The sequence below is a fragment of the Lithobates pipiens genome, unplaced genomic scaffold (assembly GCF_037356315.1).
Source record: "Lithobates pipiens isolate NorthernLeopardFrog02 unplaced genomic scaffold, aLitPip1_a1.2 Scaffold_16, whole genome shotgun sequence".
Taxonomy (NCBI): Eukaryota; Metazoa; Chordata; class Amphibia; order Anura; family Ranidae; genus Lithobates; species Lithobates pipiens.
Window position 1 is genome coordinate 65,042,999 of NW_027507748.1, and position 19,609 is coordinate 65,062,607.

At 43.4% G+C, this 19,609-nt stretch overlaps 1 protein-coding gene across 1 annotated transcript; it reads left to right on the forward strand.

The window, feature by feature from the left end:
- The first annotated feature begins 1,853 nt into the window (after window positions 1–1,853).
- On the forward strand, window positions 1,854–2,582 carry LOC143984103 (claudin-8-like). The gene has a single exon (XM_077484419.1). The coding sequence runs from the start codon at window positions 1,854–1,856 to the stop codon at window positions 2,580–2,582; it is 729 nt and encodes a 242-aa protein (XP_077340545.1).
- Window positions 2,583–19,609: the final 17,027 nt, after the last annotated feature.

A 19,609-nucleotide genomic window follows, 5' to 3' on the forward strand; every position in this document is an offset into this window, starting at 1 on the left:
GTTTAGGATATTTTGAGAGTTATTTTGTATATGCTTTCTATGTATAGCTGTTTGATATTTTTTAGAGATACTATGTGTCTGTAAGTTTCTCTTTTTTAAGCCTTGTTACATGAATTAAAATTATTTATTTTATTGAATTTTGGTGGTATTGGTGGTCCATTTAAAGTCCCATTAAAAAGGGGGAATCTTTTTGTCCTTTTGTTTAACTTTTCACTCTTTTATACTGTATATGTATGGTCTACGGTCTGTGTTTTAGATATGTCTTATGGTCATCTTAAGGTCTTTTGTTTATAATCAGTTTCAGAGCCTTTCATATTTTTAGGCATTTGAATCCCCAAGCTTAGGTGGTATATTTATGCCATCACAGGATAAGTGACCATGAAGAGCCAGAGATACTATGGTCAAACATTTCATAGACTCTTGACCATCTCACCTACACTTTATGGCCAAAAGCATAGCTTCAAATGAGGGTTTAAGGCATCCCCAAGCATGTTATTTAAGAAATGTGTGAACATTTTTTGTTGCCATTTGCATTTGCACATGTCCCCTATGGCAATGCCCAGTTATCCATACATTCTTTAAAAAAAAAAAGCTTGCAAACTGACCTTGAAAAGGAACAAAATAACAAATTGTAGCTCCCAAAGACTTTAATAGGGTTTGGTGCAATGTTTTAGTTTTGATGTTTTTTTATGGGTTTGCTGGAACTCCAGCGAACCAAATTTTGCAGTGAGTTTTAGTTAATTGTGCATTTCTAATCTTGATGTACCAGTTTGGGGAATTGCATTTTCTTTTCCAGCATGGTTGTGTCCCCATACACAAAGCCAGCACCAAAAAGACATGGTTTGATGAGTTTGATATTAAGAATCTTGAGTGGGCCAAATAGAGCCATGACCTCAACCCAAAATTGGAACACCATTCTTTTTGCTCAGCATGAATGCCTGACCTTAAATATGTTATTTTGGCTAAATAAGCTTACATTCCAACAGACACACATTTTAAAAACTTGTAGAGGCTGTTATAGCCACGAAGAGGGTGGGGGTTTTAGGCATTTTATATTAATACCCATGGTTTTCTGGATGGGATGTAAAACAAGCTTATAAAATGTAATGTATAGTGTGTAATTTCAGGTGACTGGTAAACCTGGTAAAGTTTGGAAAGTGGGTAATACTAAGTGACAGAAAAACTGATATCCAACTTTTTGTGCATAAATGGCATTTGACAAGGAACCACATAACCCATTATAAGTGGCAAGTGATCGTAAGCTGCCCATAAGCCTGCACACATCATCCCTGAATTTATTTTTTTAGACTATCCATGACTATTACATTCATCTAATTTCACAACGCTAACAAACCAGGATAAGTAACTTTATCTTTGAATGAATGTTTTGTGAATCGAGCCTAAAATGCATTACTCTCACTGAAACACACCTTACACATACTGTCCTGGTACAACTTATATGTCATTAAATGTTTACTGGGAGATGTCTGTAGGTAAGGTAAAACAAATGGAGAAAACATGCATTTTTTTTTTTTAAACAAGTTTCGACGCAACTTCCAAGCTCTTTACTTGCATCAATTATAAATGGGATTTCCTAGTGTAGTCACGCCCGTAGTTAGCATGTTATGACGAAGAGTTGCTGTTTCACGTGACTTCAATAATAAAACCAGCCTGCAGAGCTTGCTCCGCACCATTTAAATATTGAACTCCTACAAGTGAAGATCTCCAGAACTTCTTCAAAGAAGCAAAATTCTGATTTTCACAAAGGCTTTCCGAGGCTGGAGAGGAGTTTGCAGGAGTTATTTTGAAACATCAGCATTGCATTTAAAAACCTACCAAGCATCTGCAGAACCATGGCAGTTTTCATTATCCAGCTGATTGCACTCATCCTAGGCCTTATTGGCACGATTCTGACCATCATTGTTACAGCGATGACCCAGTGGAGGGTATCGTACATGGTAGAAGGAAACGCCGCCAACTGTGATAAGCGTATAGATGGACAATGGCTGAGCCGTTGGGATGGTCTGTGGCTAACCTGTACAACCAAGAATCAAAATTCTATGGAGTGCAAGCCGTATGAGTCTTTGGTGATTATCAGCACTGACTTAAAAGCTGGAAGAGTTCTGATGTCCTTTGCTGTTGTGCTTTCTATCATAGCCCTCATTATAGCTATCGTAGCCCTCTTATGTGTGCGATGGTGGAGAAGAGCTCGTGATGGCAGATACTGTCTTCTTCTAACTTCTGGTGTTGGCTTCATTCTAGCTGGCATACTTGTTCTAATTCCAATCATCTGGACCACCAGCAACATCATTCAAGAAATAAACAACCCCCGCTGCAAAACAATGCAAAGAATTGAAATCGGGGAAGCAATTTTCCTGGGGTGGCCCACCATGTTTTTCCTCCTGATTACAGGAGCTATACTCTGCTGGTACCGCCCTTGCGATGAAGAAGATGATGACGACAGGTGCAAAAACACAATCTACGCATCTCAAACATCTCTGCCACGACCAGTTTATGTTCCATGCGAAACACGAGATAAAACCCCTAACCAAGCCCTCTATTCCAGAAGCCAGTACATCTGATGACTGACTGATGACTTTTCTGTAGCTTCATTGAAAATGAACAAGATGATGATCACAGGCTGTAAAAGACAATGTAGTAGCCTGAACCACTAAAATCTTGCTTTTTCCCATCAGACCCTGCACTAATGAGCTTCTTCGGGGTTGAATGGGGCTTGGGTGAGACCTTGCTCTTATATTTCCACTTTGAACGTTAATAATGCATTTTGTGCACATGCTGTAATGATCAAACTACTTTTAAAGTAAATATTTAAACTAACTTAAATTTAAAATGCACTTTTAGACATTGTAAGAGTAGGTATTACCATGGGGATCCACTTTATGAGCTCCAGGCAGCATTACTGCAAGAATGCGATATTATGGGATAAAATTACATTCAAAATGTATGTACATCCCTTTTTGTATTGCAATGACCGGGTTGAAAAAGAATAATGCATTGACACAGTTCATTATCATACATGATTTGGAAAGATTGTATTTAATTTCTGCCTGCCATATGGTTTTTGGGACTTGAAAATGGACACTCAATGCTGTCAGAACTGCTTAGCCAGGTTGGTCACAATCTCTTTAAAGCAGGTTGAAAGGATATCTGACCCTATATCTGTACATTGCTGGTATATTTGGTAAATATAGTGCAAGATAACTGTTTTTTTTTTCTAAGGCCTTCTCCTTGATACCAAGAAAGTGTTAGTGAGTCTGGTATAATGTTGCCTATAGACATAAAATGACATCTCTAGATGCGGTCGTTTTAGGCCGAATTGATCTCGGGTCATGCAGACATGTGCCAGCTGTCTACACTTTGGGGAACAATTGGATGGGTTGGAAATTATTTTCTTATTCCATATTTTCCATCCATTGCTCAGCATGCCTGCCTGTACCACTCTCCTGCTTCTTCCCTCAATAGTGTTAAATGTAAATGCTCAGTCGAGTGTTTATGTTTATGGGGTAGCAGAAGTGCTGAAAGATGATGTGCCCTCTATCTTTGGTTTTGAAGTCACAATTAATTGCATGAAATTGCATTGCTTGTGGGATTAGAACCGGTAGACCTTTTATCTCCACCCACAGCTCAGCTACTTATTGTCATGACATGTGATAAGCCTAACAATAGTGCACCTTGGGTGTATGGCCTAATAGCAATGTATAGGTGTAATATCAATGAAAGAATTAGGATGTAGTGTCAAAAACAGTTATATGCTTCCTGCAGTACAAATACACCTGCTGAAAGCTTTTATAAGGAATGTCAACTGTGACAATGTTCACATTGCTATCATGACAGATTACCTTTATGCAAGCAAAATTGTCGATGTCCTTTAGGCACCCTCAGGTTCACCTCTTGCTGTAAAACTACAAATACCAGCATGCACTCTAGAATTTGCAGTCCTAAATCACATAGAGGGCCACTGTTTGCCTGCTATTGTGTAAGAAACTGAACAACCATTGTGATGGTGTGCAACATGTTAAAGCCCAGTTGAAGGCCCACTCCAAATTTATCTCCTTATAGTCATGTACCCTTGCATGTTATGATATGCCCAACCTGCCATAACACTGCAGTGCTATGTATTGGCAGAGCTGAGTAACAGCCACACCCCTCAGCACATGGGACCTAACACAGACTTGTACTGCAGAGGAATAGAGGGGGTGTGTCTGGCCAGTTCCATGTGAAATATTGAGGGCACTGGTGCCTATTAGAGAACCTGCACAACTGTAACAAGGAAATGCAGGTAAGACTAGGACATTGGTGTTTATTAGCACAATGGCTGTCTGATTCCCCATCTGTGTCCGTGACTTCAGCTGGGCTTTAAAGGGTTAAATAGTGCATGTTTTCCTGAGATCAGCAGAAAAGGTCAGGTGCAGCCTTTAGCACGCTGTGACTTTGTCTCACTGCTAAGCTCTGCACTGTAATTATGTGGATGGGACATAAGCCAGGTATGTGCTAATTACCGATGAACAAGGATCCGGCTTCACCACTATGCAAATCCGTATCTGCTTAGGAAAAGCTGATACAATTTCCTACTGACCTTTTTTTGGTATGTGAGCCTGCTTGTCCAATTAACCTGCATGACACAGCCCTTTAACTAAACGCTCTGCATTCTGCAACATGTGCACACTGTGCAGTAGACATGGCTCATTAACGCTCTGCTAGGTATGAAGCTAATTACATCTTGTCATGCTTACAGTTCTAGACCTTATATAGTTGTACTGGGGGGAAAAACTTTTTATGCCAGGATTTGTCCTAAGAAGTGGCAAATTGGAGATAATAATAAGTAAACTGGCCCTTTTTTTTTTTTAATTTTGGGGATCCTTGTTTCTGGCATCATCAATGAAGGGAAGATGGTTTGGTGTAGGGCTCGCTGACAGGGGTCCCAAGGAGAAGTCACAAAACTTTCTGCTGCTCTGGTAACAAGAACCTATATACAAAATCACAAAAAACAATTATGATGGGGACTGGAAAAAAAAATGTTCTTAGGCAATGACCACCGAGGCCTTGACTATTGTAAACTAGATCTATATGGAAACAGTTGCATTGTCCATTGGACCCAATCATGTCATGAGCTTTTGCACTTGTTTGTATGGAGGAAAACCGTTAAGGAGGGAAATTGGAGTCAAGATAAAATCATTTTTGAAAGGGTTCCTGTTATAAGAAGTCAAGGAGGGGAAAATTAAAGATGTCCCCCATAGCAAGATATCAACATTTATCTTTTGTTTTCTGATCTGCAATGGAAAAATGGAACATAGAATCCATGTGTGTGCAATGAAAATCACCTAACATTTTCTTTGCTTTTTTATCCGCCCGAAAAGAGAACCCGTCTCCTCTTACCCTATTACTGCTCAGTACTGCTCCTTCTAAGGGGATAGTAAACTAATAGAACAGCAGTCAGCAATCACAGTCTGAAAAAAACAGACAGTGCTATCAGAGCCCATCCCAGATAAAGGCAGACACCAATTTTTTTGGCACTTGACACTATTAATATGGAAGTGTTTTATATTGTAGACTACTACATATAGCTACAATAATTTTGCCTTTGACTTCAGCATTTTGTTTTTGTAAAATGTATGACTCCGTTGGTAATAATGCATTTTTTCAGAAGTCATAACACTAGATTGTTTCCTTATGAAGATACCACAGCTAGCTTACACCAGCCCTCAGTTTTCAAAGTGTCTAAACTGACAATTGGGTTGCTCCACTTTTGTGATTCACATTGGCAGAAGTCCTAATTTGACTCAATGCTGGTTGACACTATCTGGGTCCATGTATAAAAAATATGCCATGCAGAGGTCTTAAGCATTCACATTGGCACAATGAATGATTAGCATATTATCTCTTATATTTTATGATCTCTTATGAACTTCAGCTCCACCTAGTGGACATAATGCACTAATTTTTTTGATTGAGGTATTTTAGAAAAATACTATATTATGGCCATTAGATGGAGCTAATGATTATAGGAGAAATTAATATTAGAAAAAATACAGGCATTATTTGTTGTGTCTGTGTGAATCCTTAAGACGTTCACACAGAAAATGTTTATTGCATACAGCTCTAAACGCGGTTTCAGAAACTTTGAAAAAAGGGCAATGTTTATTCTAATGTTTAATGACTAAGAGAGGTAATCCATGCCAGTGACTGGCAATGGATCGTGGGAGCAGAATTAACACATACGTGTTCACAGCATCACATTATGGCCTGCTCTGTATGATGGAAATGTTTGATAGTATTATTGTACATTTTTTTTTTTATTGTCGCGAAGAGGTACATGTACTAATGTGTTTCTTATTTTATGATGCACAAGTGTATTTATTGAATTTGTCCTAATTATTTGTTTAATTTATTGTAATAAAATGCTTTAAATATATTCTTTTTTGTGAAAGTCTCTTTTTTACACTTCATTAGATGATGGCCTTTAGCCAATGATCAAAGTCCAGAGTGCATCAAGCAAAAACAGCCAATCTGAATTCATAATTTTTTTTTTCTGTCTGCCTTAAAAGAGACATTTATACTCGCCTAGGTGGATGCAGCATTAGTTCTCCGCTTAGTTCTCCCTTCTGCTCTGAGCAGAGAGCTGGTGATTGTCAGTCAACGGCTCTCTCCTTGAGTGCTTACTGGAGCGCTGGGCTCTGGAGGGGGAGAGAGGGGACTGGCTCAGGCTCTTGGTGGATCACTGAGAGGCTGAGTCAGGTGCCAATCCAGGCTTCTGTGTGGGTCCCGACCACATGGTCAGGACCTTTCCGGAGCCTTGACCTGCCCTGTGACATCAGCTGATGGCGTGCTTCAGCCCTATGCCAGCTGAAAACAGATCACAGGAGTGTGGGATGAACAGCATTCATGTGATTCCACAGGAGAAGTATAGCCAAAAAAGCTTTGGCAATACTTCTCCTTTAAAGTATATATTATAAATAAATATATATATATATATATATATATATATATATATATATACATAAAAAGGGGGGGGGGGAAACTGCGCTACGGAATAAAAACAACACTGGTCGGAAGCTGCAAGTCTGATGTATACGAAAAATACACAAATAAACAAAAGAAAAAAGAGAAGAACTGCGCTAACCTCAAAAATCCCCAAATTATTGAGATATATATATGTACTAAACAAAGAATAAAAAACTACAAATATAATGCCTCTAGAGGCATCTTTATGTGAGCTACCACTGTGAGCTATTGAGTTCTGTAAACAGGATTTCAGAGAAGCTACAACGAGCTCTGAAAAGGAGCCAAGAGCACCACCTGCTGGCTGCATGTGAAGGTATAAAGTATTGATGTGCCTTATATCATATTACCCGATTAGAGAAGAAAAACACGAAAAATAAAAAAAAATTGGTTTTAAGACCCACCCATAATAAAGAATAACAATATACAACACCAATAAACATTACCGTTAAATATGTATGTTACAATGTGAGGGTCTCCATACTTTCTAAACAAAGGGCCAGTTTACTTTAAAGGGGCTGGAGTGGCCAATGGGAGTAGAAAATGACCCAGTGAGAGCAGGAGTAAAAAAATGACATGTGCCTGTAGTCAGTAGATGGAGGAATAGTGCCTCATCATTAGAGCCCCTTCATTAGTGTCAGTGGAAGAAAAAATGCCCCATTGTTGGTATCAGTAAGAGGAATGGTTCTCCAATGTTGGTGTCCGTGGAAGGAATGGTGCCCCAAGGGATAGATAAAGGCAAGCAAAGGGCAACATTCAGCCCACAGGCCACAGTTTGGAGAGCAATGTTATAATGCATAAAAACAAAAACAAATGGTGATATTAAGGTAATAAACATTTCCGCTGTACCATGTAACAGTTACTAATAGGTAATGCTTTTCCTTGTAGTAATTTTCTGAATTACTATCAATTATTATCTGTGAACATTTCAGCCTATGCCGGTAATCTCTAAATAAAAGCTACACGTCTCTGGAAGAATGGTTGCCATGACCTAGCGGCTGATAACATTATCAAAGTGCTTCACATCCCTTTACAGTATAGATTTAGCTTGGCCTGGTAATGTCAGTTCTCATAGAACATTACTGTCCTAATTTGACCCAGACCATGTTAATGTTAAAAAGTTAAAGTGACACCAAACTCAGATTTAAAAAAAAAATTGTATTCAAGAATGTATTTTTAACCCAGGAAAGTCTCTTCTATTGCTCTCTTTCTTCTGCAAATCAAATACATTTTTTCTTTTGCTGCTGTGATCTGACTTCCTGTTAGAGGGTGGCTACCTTCATTTTCTATGGTCCCACTGTATGTAGGAACATAGCCACCCTGTCTTGCTCTCTCCTGAGATGGACTATGGACATGGGATGTGTAGTGTGTGTAGCGCCACCCCCAGGGCCATCTTTAATATTGATTGGACCCTGGGCAACAAAAATTCTTGGGGCCCCCACCCATGCTATTTTGCTCTCCACCTGCTCTGAGACATACAATAAATAGCAGCTAGACGTAAAATCAACTTACTATATCAGATCAGGCAGCAATTGCAATTGGTTGCCAGTGGTTACAGCACACAATATGGCTGACTAATTAGTTGCTAGAGGTTACATCAAATGATTTTGGCTTATTAATTGGTTGCTAGAGATTACTGTTAAGTAATACTGCTCACTGATTGGTTTCTAGAGGTTACAGCACATCATCCCCCCACTGTAGGGGAACATGATACACATATGAATGCCACCTTTATTTACATATCAATGCTGCCAGCCGCAGATATTTACTTAGTAATGCGGCCAATATTTACATATGAATGCCGGTTATTTACATGTAAACACAGGGTCTGCAGGTGAGTCATCTGTACACAACAATAAGGCAGAGCTGGGCGGCATTAGTACTATCACTTCACACTGAGATATCAGGACACAGTACAAGACTAAAACTTCAAGGGGCAAGGGAATTTACACTGGGATAGTTGGCAAGTATGAGGCAGCTGCTTTGGGCCCCACAACAATGACAGGGCCCAGTGCAACTGCCCCTTTTGCCCTGCCTTAAAGACAGCCCTGGCCACCCCTGTAGGAGCCGCTTGAGTATATTTGGTTCTGTCTTGGCCCCTCTGGCACACCTAGTGATCAAATATTACTGTAGACACAATGGCAGAAGGACACCAAACTGTAGTGAACCAAAAGTATTTTACTAAAAGACAACAGTAATAACTTTAACTAGGTAGGTAAATATGGCAAACTCTGATATTATGGAACATAACACAAAGGCACAAACAACGTATCTAGAGCACAGCTTTAACCAACTCAAAGGGTCTGAATAGGCCCTATGAACTCTGGCATGAAGGGGAATGAAGATGACTTGTAGCTGGTCACTCTATTTCCTTAGAATCCTGAGATCACAGGCCCGTATTACAATATGCATCAATATGCAACATCAACTTTATACTTTAAAGTTAGAGTTCCTCCTTACTATCAATGTTTGTCACTGAGTCTTTGGCGTGGCAGAAGAAGATATGTGGGAGTCCTTATAGTGGAGTTGTCCTATATCTTCAGCTAGTTTAAATGGTACCAAGAGATTTCTTATGAAAGAAACTCAGTAACAGGGGGTAACTAGTGCAAAGTGTCTCCTGAAAGGCTGTGATACAAAAGAAAGTAAAGGTGTCTGAATGCAGCGTCTCTGCACATAAATAGCTGTGTGGTCCTTTTTATTAAGGCAGCTCCGTCATCTCTTCCGATTTCTTCTCCCATCTCTGACTCTTCTGCCTCCTCCGCTGACGTCTTCTGACAGTTTTTCTCCCCTCTCTGGGTCTTCTCCACTCTCTGCTGATGTCTTCTAGCCCTCTCCGGTTCTTCTCCCTCTGTCTGCTGTCTTCTCCACTGTCCAGGTCTTCTCCACCACCTTCTCGCTCTTTTGCTGGGTCTTCTCCGCTGTGTTCTCCCTCTGTTCTTCTTCCAATGTTGACTCAAGAAGATAGCGGAGAAGCCCTGGCAGTGGAAAAGACAGCGGACAGAGAGAGAAGAACCATAGAGGGCTAGTAGACATCAGAGGAGAGTGGAGAAGACCCAAAGAGGGGAGAAGAGTTTGGAAGAGATGACGGAGCTGCCTCAATAAATTACTTTAAAAACCTGTGTACTGTGTTTTATTTTTGACACTTTTTTTCAAGTGAATGGGTAGAGGTTCAATGTACCATTTTTTCCGCGTGGGGGTTCCCCTTAAAATCCATACCAGACCGAAGGGCCTGGTATGTTCTTGGAGGGGGAACCCATTACGTTTTTTTTTAAACATTTGGCATGGTGTTCCCCTTAAAATTCATCAGCACACAAGTCGCAGCAGTCAAGGCGGCGATCCGACTTTTATCCGACTTCAGTGATATTCAATGGACTGAAGTCGGATCAAAGTCGGACCAAAGTAGTGCAGGGAACATTTTCAGTCTTATTTTTCAATGCTAAGGCCGCGTACACACGGGCGGATTGTCTGTCCAACTTAGTCCGCTGAACCGTGTTTCAGCGGACAATCCGCTCGTGTGTGGGCTTCAGCGGACTTTTTCAGCGGACAATCTGACGAACAAAGTCTTACGGAATTTCCGTAAGACAGTCCGTTCAAACTTGGTTTTGTCCGTCCAAACTTGGTTTCAGCGGACAGTCCGCTCGTGTGTAGGCAAGTTGGACGGACTAAGTATGGCGCATGCTCAGAAAGGATTTACACGGCCGAAGGTTGCATTGCAGTGTATTGGACGTCGTCTTTCTAGTCCCGTCGTACGTGCTGTACACGTCATCGCGCACGCTTTCAGCGGACTGTCTGCTCATCGTGTGTGGTCAAGTCCGTTCATGCAAATTTTGAACGGACTGTCTGTCGGATTGTCTGACGAACTTAGTTGGGCAGACAATCCGCCCGTGTGTACGCGGCCTTAGTTTTCAATTTTCTGTGCACATTGAATTCTATGCGATTATATAGTGTTTAGTATGCATTTTTTTAAATTAAATTTTGCACATGGGATGTACGCTTTATTTAGCACTTTATTTATGGTAATGAGCCATCACTCACTAGAGTGTAAAAACACATATTGAATTTTATATACGTAAGGGATAAAGCCTTACACTTGCGCACCCCTCCTTATCCTCAACGCCCTCTGTATTCCTTCCTGCAACCCAAGGGTCCACAGATCAATGCCTACAGCATTAAGGTGCACCCCACTATTCCAAAGATACCGCCAGGTATCCACTTCCAACTCCCTAGCGAGTTACAAATTTACCCACCTCTTTGTTAACTTTTACATGGGCCTTGTCAACCTTTTTAACTGACCAAGCCCAACGCCAAGTCGTCCTACCCACCATATCGGACCACACTATCAGCGTCCCAGGGAATGACGCAGAAAGATACAGGAAGTCAAATTTCACATCTCGTATAAGCTCAATCATGGACCTGGCCCCCAGATCATTTCCATGGTCAAACGCACAAAATGAGATGGCTCTTTAACTCCAGCCATTGATGCCGACAGCAAAAAACCCTGCAAAAAACACTGCCAATCGGCATTATGCGGCAAGCAAAATTTACCCAACAATGACTGTAACTGGCGTAGCTGAATCTTGCGCTTACCAATGATCATGTGAATCTCAGACTTAAGGACCTCGAGTTTATCCACAGGCAATCGACATTCCATAATCTGCTAATCCACAACAATGCCCAGAAAAGTAATGGATGACGTGAGGCCCCCTGTTTTTTCAGCAGCCAACAAGACCCCAAAACGATCGGCTATATACTGCAACGTTCTCAACAGAATGGAGCAAATGATGGGTGCCAGTGGACCCACGCAAAAGAAGTCATCCAAGTAATGAACGATGGAGTTGAGCCTGGAGACATCCCGGACCACCCATTCCAAGAAAGAGCTTCAAACAAGGCATAGGAGATCGAGCAGCCCATGGGCAGGCAATGATCAACATAGTATGCCCCATTCCAAGTACAGTCCAGCAATGGAAAGCTGTCCGGATGGACCGGCAGCAGACGGAAAGCAGATTCAATATCTGCCTTTGCCATGAACGTACCGCACCCATAATGGCGCACCCATGATACCGCCGCATCAAAGGAGGTGTAGGTCACAACACACTCCTCAGGTGCGATAGCATCATTACCCAAACCCCCTTTTGGAAAGGAAAGGTGGAAGCGGAACCGTAGTGAAAGAACCACCCATCCGGCCCAATGTAACCTAATTCAGCAGTTTTTCTGTAAGCACTGAAGGTTGTAGCAAGGCGCAACACAAGTTCCTCTATATGGGCAGGACAGAGGGAAGGGAACACGGTATTCGAAATCTGAAACGAAAACCCTTCCTCCAGCAAAGCCACAGCGTGCCGGTCAGTCGGGATACCTACTGAGGAAGCATCCTTTGCACTTGAAACTGCGTCATCCCTCTTACCCGCAGACTATCCGGCATGACCCTTACCTCTTTTGAAGCACTTTGACAGTGCATGGGATCCCCCGCAGCCGAAACATACATGCTTGAAATGACAGGCTTAACTGAACTTACAGACCCCTTCATTGTATTGCCAGCAGAATCCCCATCGTTTTTTGGTCAGTTGTCCTGAGGCAGAGGTACCCCCCCCCCAAAAAACAAACTGGTTGGGAGCCCATGCTGATGTCATAAGTTTCATCCATAAGCTTATGTCCTTATGGGAACCCCGCATCAAATAAAATAAAATAAAATGACGTGGGGTTCCTCCTACATATCCAATGATGTAACGCAGGTTTCCCTTACATCAGATGGGGGCGCGGTCACCCACACCTCATTGGGGAAGTCAGGCTTTCCCCCTGCGTCAGAGGGGGCGTGGTCAGGTGACGGGTGGCCCCACCCTCCTCATATAAGAAATGTCAGGCTGCCGGGATCCCCACAGTGTCTCTGTTAGGTACCTGGTGGTGAGCCTGACTCGACGGAAGAAGACCTCTCTTACAGCTCTGGTTCAGGAGCCAGTGGAATGGAGACAGTGGTCCCGTGAACGTAGCGGGGTAGGAGTGTCTGACTGGATGCAGCAGCTGGGTCCTCCTGGATACTGGAACTGCAGGGCAGATGGTGGATAAGCAGGCAGCAATCAGCAGACACAGGAACAACGGCAGCAGGAACAAGGTGCAGCACACTTGAACGACAGAAGAATAGTCAGGCAGGCCGGGTCACAACAGGTAATGCAGGCAGATATGTTCAGCAGGCAGAAGCAAAGTACAGGCAGGCAGGGGTTCGGCAACAGAGGTTCAATCCAAAGCTCGGTCAGGCAGGCCAGGGTCAGGGCAGGAGAGGTCAGCAAGGTCAGAAAGCCGGATCAGAGGTACAAACAGCAGGCAGATTGCAGGAGGTTCAGATGGAGAGCTGCAGACAAACAGCACTGAGCAAGTGCAGCTGCCTTCCTTAAATAGGGCCACTGGCGCCAATCAGCGCTAACGCGCACACGTGTGCGTGCACTGTGCTCGCACACACGCCTATCGCACACGTGCGTGCGCCTGTGATGCGCTCTGGAGCAAACACACGCGCCGATGCCTGGCTTGCCCAGTGGTGTGCGTGCGTGCGCACACACGCACGCGAATTTGCCCGTTTCGTGCGGGAAAAACCCTGACAGTCTCCTCCGGTGGAGACAGAAGATGTATGGATTCACTGCACTGGAGTGAGAGATCACCCATCGCTGGATCAGATCAGCCATCGCTGGACCCCGGAGAGATGATCATCCATCGCTAGATAGCAAGAGTGCATTACCACCGCTGGAATCTTTTTAAAAATTTTAATAAAGGACTTTTTCAAAAGTATGTTTGTCTTTTTTAATATTTTTACACTTTCTTTGTGAAATGGTAGGGGTACTTTTCTACCCCCTTACCATTTCAAACAGGGGGGGCTGGGATCTGGGGGTCCCCTTGTTAAAAGGGGCTTCCAGATTCTGATAAGCCCACCGCTCGCAGACCCCCACAACCACTGGCCAGGTTTGTGGGGATGAGGCCCTTGTCCCCATCAACATGGGGACATGGTGCTTTGAGGCGTCACAGACCCCCAAAGCATCCTCCCAATGTTGAGGGCATGTGGCCTGGTATGGTTCAGGAGGGGGGACGCTCTCTCGTCCCCCCTCTTTTCCTGTGGTCTGCCAGGTTGCGTTCTCAGATAACGGGTCTGGTATGGATTTTTAGGGGGACCCCACACCATTTTTTTTTTATTTGGCGTGGAGTTCCCCTTAAATTCATACCAGACCTGAAGGGTCTAGTATGGATATTTAGGGGGAAACCCACGTCTTTTAAAAAAAAACATTGACGCGGGGTTCCACTTAATATCCATACCAGACCTGAAGGGCCTGGTAATTGAATTTGGGGGAACCCCACGCTTTTTTATCAATGACTTCTCTGTATTACGGGGAGCCCACAGATCCTGACAACCAATGGCCAGGGTTGTCGGGAAGAGGCCCTTGTCCTCATCAACATGGGGTCAAGGTGCTTTCGGGTGAGGGGGCCACAGGGCACCCCCTTCCCCAAAGCACCCACCCCCCATGTTGAGGGCACACAGCCTGGTATGGCTAAGGAGGGGGGCGCTCGCTCGTCCCCAACCCCCTTTACTGACCAGCCAGGCTGCGTGCTCGGATAAGGGTCTGGTATGGACTTTGGGGGGACCCCCACGCCGTTTTTTCAGCGTAGGGGTTCCCCTTTAAATGCATACCAGGCGACGAGGCTAGCAAGGTGTCAATCTCGCCGATGGAGGTGGCGACATTGACTTCCTTCGCTAGTCCCGTCTACCTGGAGTCACGTTCAAAATGAACGGACTTTGCTCTGTGTGTGGGCAAGTCCATTCATTTGAAAAGTCTGGCAGACTAGCACACAGACGGGCGGATTGTCCGCCGGACTGCCAAGTCCGGTGGACAATTTTGATTCAAGATTTCTTTCTAAGTCCGCCGGACTTTTGGGAAGAAAAAGTACGCCGGAGCCCACACACGGGCGAATTGTCCGCCGGACTAAGTCCACTAGATAGTCCGATCGTGTGCACATGGCATTAGCACCACCTACCTAAAGTACTATGTGCTGAAAATTCAAAGTGCTAATAATTAATTAATTTATGCACAACAAACAGCTGCTATCCACTTCCAATAAATTCACCTTACCAAACAACATAATATTCAATCAAATATAAGTGCAGCGCTATTATGTGAAAAAGACAATATATATCGTGACTCCAATTCAACAGAAATATATACATTTCTAAACCAATCTGTGAATATAAAATGAATTCATAAATAATATCAAAGTTCATAAAACAACTCTTTTGTTGAATTAAAGTGCTTCTCATTTTGTGTAACTTCTCAATTATTATCCATCACTGTGATAAACGTATCTTCTCCAGATATTGATATTATGTGAACACCTCTGCCAGCTGTTATACCTGCTCAACTCATATATACAGTATCTCACAATAGTGAGTACACCCCCTCATATTTTGTAAATATTTTATTATATCTTTTCATGTGACAACACTGAAGAAACAACACTTTGCTACAATGTAAAGTAGTGAGTGTACAGCTTGTCTAACAGTGTAAATTTGCTCTCCCCTCAAAAAAACTCACAGCCATTAGAGCCGGTTCACACAGCGGGCGATGCGAGGCGACACGACTCGCCTCGCCTCGCTCTCGCAAGTCGCCCCCGTTCTGTACAATGGAACCGTTCTGAGAGGAGCGACTCGAGTCGCTCCGACTCAGAAAAAAGGTTCCTGTACTACTTTTGGGCGACCTCGGGGCGACTTGCATTGACTTCTATACAGAAGTCATTTGCAAGTCGCCACTGAGGCCGCGGCAGGTCGCGGCGAGGCAAGTCGGAGTCGCCTCGCCTCGCCTGCTGTGTGAACCGGCCCTTAATGTCTAAACCGTTGGCAACAAAAGCGAGTACACCCCTAAGTGATAATGTCCAAATTGGGCCCAATTAGCCATTGTGTCTCCCCAGCGTCATGTGACTCATTAATGTTACGGTGTAAATTTGATGTCCCCTCAAAATAACTCAACACACAGCCATTCATTTCTAAAATGTTGGCAACAAAAGTGAGTACACCCCTAAGTGAAATGTCCAAATTGGGCCCAAACCGTTAATATTTTGTGTGCCCACCATTATTTTCCAGCACTGCCTCTTGGGCATGGAGTTTAGCAGAGCTTCACAGGTTGCCACTGGAATCCTCCTCCACTCTTTCTTGACGACATCACAAAGTTGGTGGATGTTAGAGACCTTGTGCTCCTCCACTTTCCATTTGAGAATGCCAACCAGATGCTCAATAGGGTTTAGATCTCACCTTCTTTAGCAAAGCAGTGGTCATCTTGGAGGTGTGCTTGGGGTCATTATGTTGGAATATTGTCCTGTGGCCCAGATGATGACCACATCACACAGAATTGGAGTAAATTGGCCATAGCAGTCATTTTATTAACCAAAATATAAATATCCAATAATTAACATATCAATAATATATCAGAACATAACATACAGTTTATTAAAGAAAGGAGCCCAAGGTCCCAATAGGCATAAAACCAAAACTGTACCTACTAGTCACTTCTAAGGCCTCCAGTCGCAAAAAAACATAGACTCAAGACATAGAGTCAACTCACAGGTACCCATACACCAACTGGGAGCCGTACCTCAGACACGTCCCTACACCATACTTTTTTTGGGCCCATATGACGTAAAAGGACCTTGCACCTCGCAAAGTGCCACAACCATCTCCCCAGGACACTCAAGTTCCCAAAACACGAGATACCCACCAAATGTAGGGTGGGAGGATGGGAAGTTGTTCCACACTCTTCTTCCTTCCGACTGGAGACCATCCTCTTTTCTGTCCCCTAATCACTTCCCCCCAAATCTCCACCCAGCCCCCCATATCCAACTTTGAACAGCCCTAAATAATACCCATGAACGCCACTTGCTATTAACTCCCTGTTACCCAAGCCCCTTTAACCCTGTCATGCCGGCCCTCTGTTTATTGCCTTGGGGTTCTGCTCTGGGCCTCTCTTGACTATGGTATTAAATATAGCTTGTTACCTGCTATACCAATAACCCCACCCTTCCATCTAATGACCACACCACACAAAATTGGAGTAAATTGTCCTCCAGTCGCAAAAAAAAAAAAACACTCAGAGACAACTCGCAGGTACTCATACACCAACTGGGAGCCGTACCTCAGACGGGTCCCTACACCATACCTTTTTTGTGCCCATATGACCTAAAAGGACCTTGCACCCTGCCAAATGCCACAACCGGCTCCCCAGGACACTCAAGTCCCCAAAACACGAGATACCCACCAAATGTAGGGTGGGAGGGTGGGAAGTTGTCCAACTTTGAACAGCCCTAAATAATACCCATGAACGCCACTTGCTATTAACTCCCTGTTACCCAAGCCCCTTTAACCCTATCATGCCAGCCCTCTGTTTATTGCCTTGGGGTTCTACTCTGGGCCTCTCTATATCTGGAGAAGATACGTTTTTCACAGTGGTGAATAATAATTGAGAAGTCTCAAAAATTGAGAAGCACTTTAATTCAACAAAAGAGTTGTTTTATTAACTTTGATAATTATTTATGAATTCAGTTTGCATATTTAATATTCACCGATTGGTTTATAAATGTATATATATCTGTTGAATTGGAGCCACACTATATATTGTCTTTTTCACACAATAGCGCTGCACTTATATTTGATTGATTGTTACATTTTTGTTCCTGAATTTAGATACATTGTAGCTGTAATCTGAATGTAGCGGCCATAACCCTTGGTAGGGCGGCCTTAACTTATGGGCTTACTGGTTACCTCCGCTTGGCTTGTTCTTCCATGTTTAGGGGTTCCCAGGGTTAATACCCAACAACTTTAGACGCTGACACCATAAAAGTCCTTTAGAAAGGTTTTTATTTGCAGGGGTAACATCCAACAAACACAGTCTTGTATGGGAACAGAGGGCAAGGGTGAAGAAATTCAGGCACCTTGAACTGCTAATCATCAGAAAGTCTCTAATACCACCCAGAGAGTAGCCACACGCAGCTGGGCGCTTCAGGGCTGAACAAATCTCTAGCTAGAGATTATGGCAGTCAGCACTTTGATCCGGAACTTGTGAAATCTCTGACCTTGAATAATTGGTAACAGAAAGTGAACAGGAACCTTTTCCTCAGTACCTTGAATGTTCTCTGTCTCCTTGGCAGTACTGGAAAAGCGTGGATTCATTAGTGTCCTTCACAACCCAGCAACCAGGCACTTCTTGGGATGCCAGCTTGTTGGCCCTCCTCCGAAGAGTCCTCCCCCGTTCGCTTACACGAGCTGCGGTGCCCCTCCAAGCCGAGACCACACCCAGACACCTTGAATCATCCCTTAGTTACTGTTCCTCGGACCAGCTGGTTCCGAGACTCGGGAACAGATGGATCCTTACCCCAGACCAGGCGAGTCTATTGGGGTTAGTCACCCGAACCATGTTGCGGAGCGACACATGCTCCCGTGACCGGGACCCCTCGCCGAGCTACCCCGGTCCAGAATCAGTAACAGGACCCTATGGCCTCACGAACGAACCCGGAACACGTGACATCAACATCTTAAGTACCCTTCCCCAGACTCTTCAGCGGGGCCAGACGCACCCACTGATTGGATCCGGGGAACGTTGATACCCAAAGCGTCAAACCAGGCCTGGTTCTGAGCCTGTCATGTGCACTTAACTGTACACATGACCAGGCAGAACTCTAACACAGCCCAGCCAAACTGATGTTACTGAAGTTAAAGCTACATAATTAACCCTCAGAACCCCTTTACTGTTCTGAGGCAAAAACTAAATTTGTACCTGACAGACACCTTGTCCAAAGTGTTATCTCTACATGAGTATTATATTTTTATAGAAAATACATAATATATAAAGTGAATTTTTTGCAGTACTGGCCTTTAGTAATGAAGTTATGCAATACTAGTAGTAAGATTTTTTTTACTCTTGTAAATTGCACTCTTTTCATTCAATGTTTCTAAGCAATCTCCAGAGTATATTTATCACGTAGACACGGATTGTCTGTGAAATATACAATAGCAGGCAGTGCCGATCCATCTTTCTCCTGAAATCTGGAAGTAAGGCACGGCGTGTTTATTTGTGCAGGTTATCGGAGTGTAGCTGACTTTATATCTTGCTTGTATTGTATTTCACAGTGCTTAACATTCCTGCACCCTATCGATTAATATGATCCTTTACCAGACAAGTGACCAAACGCCGCTGCTATTTATTGTACATTATAAGCTGTCACCTATCCCCGGTGAAGTCATATAAATCTCAGGGCTGACCTTGTTGTCTCATCTCTTCTTCACCTCCCTTGTCCACCTACACCATCTCACACACCTATCCATGACACAGCCCAGCTCTAGTCATTTTTACTGAAGAAGAGGAGATGGATTTAGTGTTTCTGTAAGGTGGGGAAGCCTTCCTATTAATGACAGGATAAGCCCCAATCCCATTGTGTAAATGATACCTGGTTGCATCTCGCCTGTCAGGCAGAATCAAACATTTTGGGTGCATAGATTTTAATGGGAGTGTATAAAAAACTGCAAAAACATGCGTCACACACAAGTGCGCTCATCACATGGTGCTTACATCAA